Source organism: Uranotaenia lowii, chromosome 3 (genome assembly GCF_029784155.1).
Source record: "Uranotaenia lowii strain MFRU-FL chromosome 3, ASM2978415v1, whole genome shotgun sequence".
Lineage (NCBI taxonomy): Eukaryota > Metazoa > Arthropoda > Insecta > Diptera > Culicidae > Uranotaenia > Uranotaenia lowii.
Genome location: NC_073693.1, coordinates 228,632,229 through 228,635,558, shown reverse-complemented (window position 1 = coordinate 228,635,558; position 3,330 = coordinate 228,632,229). Strand labels below are relative to the sequence as shown.

The 3,330-nt window shown below is 39.5% G+C and overlaps 1 protein-coding gene across 1 annotated transcript; it reads right to left on the bottom strand.

The window, feature by feature from the left end:
* Nucleotides 1–495: 495 nt before the first annotated feature.
* LOC129758328 (uncharacterized) lies at nt 496–1,403 on the bottom strand. Its single transcript, XM_055755815.1, has one exon. The coding sequence runs from the start codon at nt 1,329–1,331 to the stop codon at nt 615–617; it is 717 nt and encodes a 238-aa protein (XP_055611790.1). The 5' UTR covers nt 1,332–1,403; the 3' UTR covers nt 496–614.
* Between the last annotated feature and the right edge of the window lie 1,927 nt (nt 1,404–3,330).

Below are 3,330 nucleotides of genomic sequence, written 5' to 3'. Positions count from 1 at the left end.
TCTAGTGTCAATTGGGTAGGAAAGTTATAAATTTTCATTTGCGTTTTATTTAGTAAAGCCTAAGAACGCTTTTGGGTTTTGTTTAATATCATTTCCAATTTTTTGCTTGTATTTTTCAATAGAACTTTCTATACATGAATTGAGCTGGTTGCATAAATTTGTATAATTTTGATGCTTTACTGGACTTCTGTCTATTCTGTAGGCTTTATGAGCTTCTTGCTTCCAATTTTGTTTTTCAAATCTTTGCTTTCTAGAATTTTTTCTATATCATCTTGAACTTTAGCTGAAAAAAACTATCATGTGAAGGAACTTGTCATGTCATAAAACCAAATGAACAAGAGAGGGGAAGGGAAAAAACTAAACAATTATAATAAGAATATGATACATATTTTTTGAGTATTTACAAATCGATTTATTAGCATTCTAGTGGATAAGTTTTTCCTGAAGTATTTTCTGATTTTCATGCGCATAAATATCGGAAAAACTAGTTCCTGTAGGTAGGTATTTATATCTCAGCATTAGACCCCATTTGCATCTTACTAAACTCCTCCCAAACGACAACCGGTCGGTGGCTTGGTTCCGTATAGAATTAGAAGCGAAGGGGGGCCATAAATTTACTTTTTGGCGTAGATCAGTCCGTAGTCGGTAATGTACACCTGTGGTCCAACGATGGGCAATGCAGCAGCAGCAGCCGGTTGAGCCTCGAGAGCTGGAACAGCAGCAGCCGCGGCCTGAACGATGGGTGCCGCAACCTGAAGTTGAGCCGCAGTCTGGTACTGGTACTGGTTCTGGTTCAGCAGCACTAACCGTTGCAGAGTGGACTCCGGAATGTTAACCAGATACACCGGGCGCTGTAGCTGTTCCTGGTCCGGTTGTTGTTGCTGCTGCTGCTGCTGTTGGTCCTGTTCCAGTTGTTCCTGTTGCAGGGGATTGAGCTGCTCGAGTCGGGCCGATTGACGACGCCGGGCTGCACGGAGACGGGCTGCGATGGCACGAGCTTCTGCCTCGACGGTTTCAGCCTCCGGGTCAACGGTGGTTCCGTCATCATAATCATCTGTAGCAGCGGCCGTTGTCGTTGGCAATTCGGTGGTGGTCGGTGTTGCGGTCGTTTCCGGAACAACCGTCGTCGTTGATGGAGTTTCTTCCTCCGGCAGCGGGAATGGTTGGTCCGGTTTAGGATACTGATATCCTGCGGTTTGTCGACCGAATGAGGGTGCCTGCTGTAGTCGGCCGAATCTTCGGGCAAACTTTTGATATCGGACCGGTGGCTCACCACTTACGGCGGCCACAATGGCCAACCCAAGAGCAACAACCATCGCAATTCGATTCATTTTGCTGGCGGCGCGGCGGTTAGTTTTCAATGAGTTAGATCCGCGATTCGAACTGTACCAATTGTTTAATCAAATATCCGAAACTGATGTCAGCTCATCTTCGCGGTGCTCATTTTATACTCTAGCTAGATAGAATAGAACAGAGCTGCCGAAAAACGATAATCCGTGCTGCGACCGACCAATTCAAGTTCAATGCTTTTCCGGAGGACTCGGATCCTCGGAGCTAATAGCATGTGGTGGCATCGTCATCAAACACACAAACCTTTCCCATATTTGAACGACCGCGATTTGTTACGTGATTCCCGTTTAATGGTCGTTCTGGCGAAGCGCTTACCTTTTGATGACCCGCACCTGTCGATCGCTCTGTGGCATCAAAACAAGAGCACCCTCATACGCACGCACGCACACACGCACATATACAAGTACTTATGCACTGCCGGCCGCGCACAGTGGGACAGAACATACTGGAAATGAATGACAATGAATTAACGTTCTTGAAAGCCGCCTTTCCAACTAATTGATGATTTTTTTTAAAAAATATGTCTTTTTTATCTTTTTATCGGTACATTTTTCTTTCATTTTAATTTTCAATGAAAGGTAATCAAATGAATAATGAACTATTCAGAACCTTAGAGTCGATAAAACACTTGAAATTATGTATTCAAAATATTAAGGAAGAATTTAATATTTTATGTACAGTCAAGAATGTTATTAAACTTAATTGAACTTGTGAAATAGCCCAGTTGGCAAGTCAATTGCTTTCTCAGCCGATATCAGTGAGTTCGAGACCAAGAGTAAACATTGAACACAGTTGTCCCGGATGAGATTTACATTACACTAAGGCTTTTATTACGTGGGATAAAATCCGCCGTTATCGTTTAGCAACATTTTTTGCTCAAAAATCATGGCAAAAATCCGTGTAAAACGAAGCCGAGATTGAAAAACTGGGCAACAACCAACCACGTCAAAAAACCTTAGTGAAACTTTAATATAAAATCGCAAACGACATCGAAATGTTTAAACGATTATAATTATTCAGAGAAAGAATCTATCCGATGGCTAATTGCATTGATTCGACTCTAAAGATAGGGATTCAGTTTTGTGACGTCACAACGCAACATTTATTTTAAACACGGTTTTGCAAAGCGTTGTGACGTCACGAAATTTTATGATCAAAATATAATCTTAAAGGCCATGCTAAATTTACTAAAAATGCTAAAAAAACTCAACAAATAATGTGATTTGGAGAAGTAATTGATCCATTTAAAGCTAAGTTCTTTTAGAAATGGGACATTTACGAATGCGTGTATCTCGGAAACCATTCGTTTGATCTAAATACTTTCTAGGAAAGAAATGAAGGCAATTTTATGATAATTCATGAAAAAATTTGGAAAAAAAATATTTATCTTTCTTTGAAAGAAAAAAAATTACTTTATGCTTGGTACCTCCCATCGGCTGGCGCACACTTTTTTCATTCATGATATTGATCAGTTTTTCAAACTTATACTTCGTCTAATCTGAATTTTAGATTGCTACAACCTTCTTTTTCAATTTCTGCTACTTTTCGTATCAATACTTCTATTTTAAAAGAAACTGAGGGCAATTTAGAGATAAAGCTGTTTCGAAATAAACAAAACTTGATTATTTTTGAGCCACTTTAAAGCGTTTTTAATGCAAATTCTGCTGGCAAAATCTGACAATAACGAAGTGAAACCATCATGAGATTGAAGCTCAAGTATAATTGGTTAGTATAGATCGGAGGTTGTGAAGTGTGCATAAAAGATTACTCTTTTTAGGCTTTAAAAAACAGCGAAAACCAAAGTTTTCGTTTTAAAAATTGTTGTTTTTTTTTCACAGGAGCAGAACTTGGGCAAATTATTTTATTTTATACAAAACAACTAGCAAATACATACTTTGATATGCTCGGGACCTTGCCACGAGCAGACATGGTATAGGATTCAAACGCTGGAATTTGCTTTAAATAGGGTATTTCATAAGT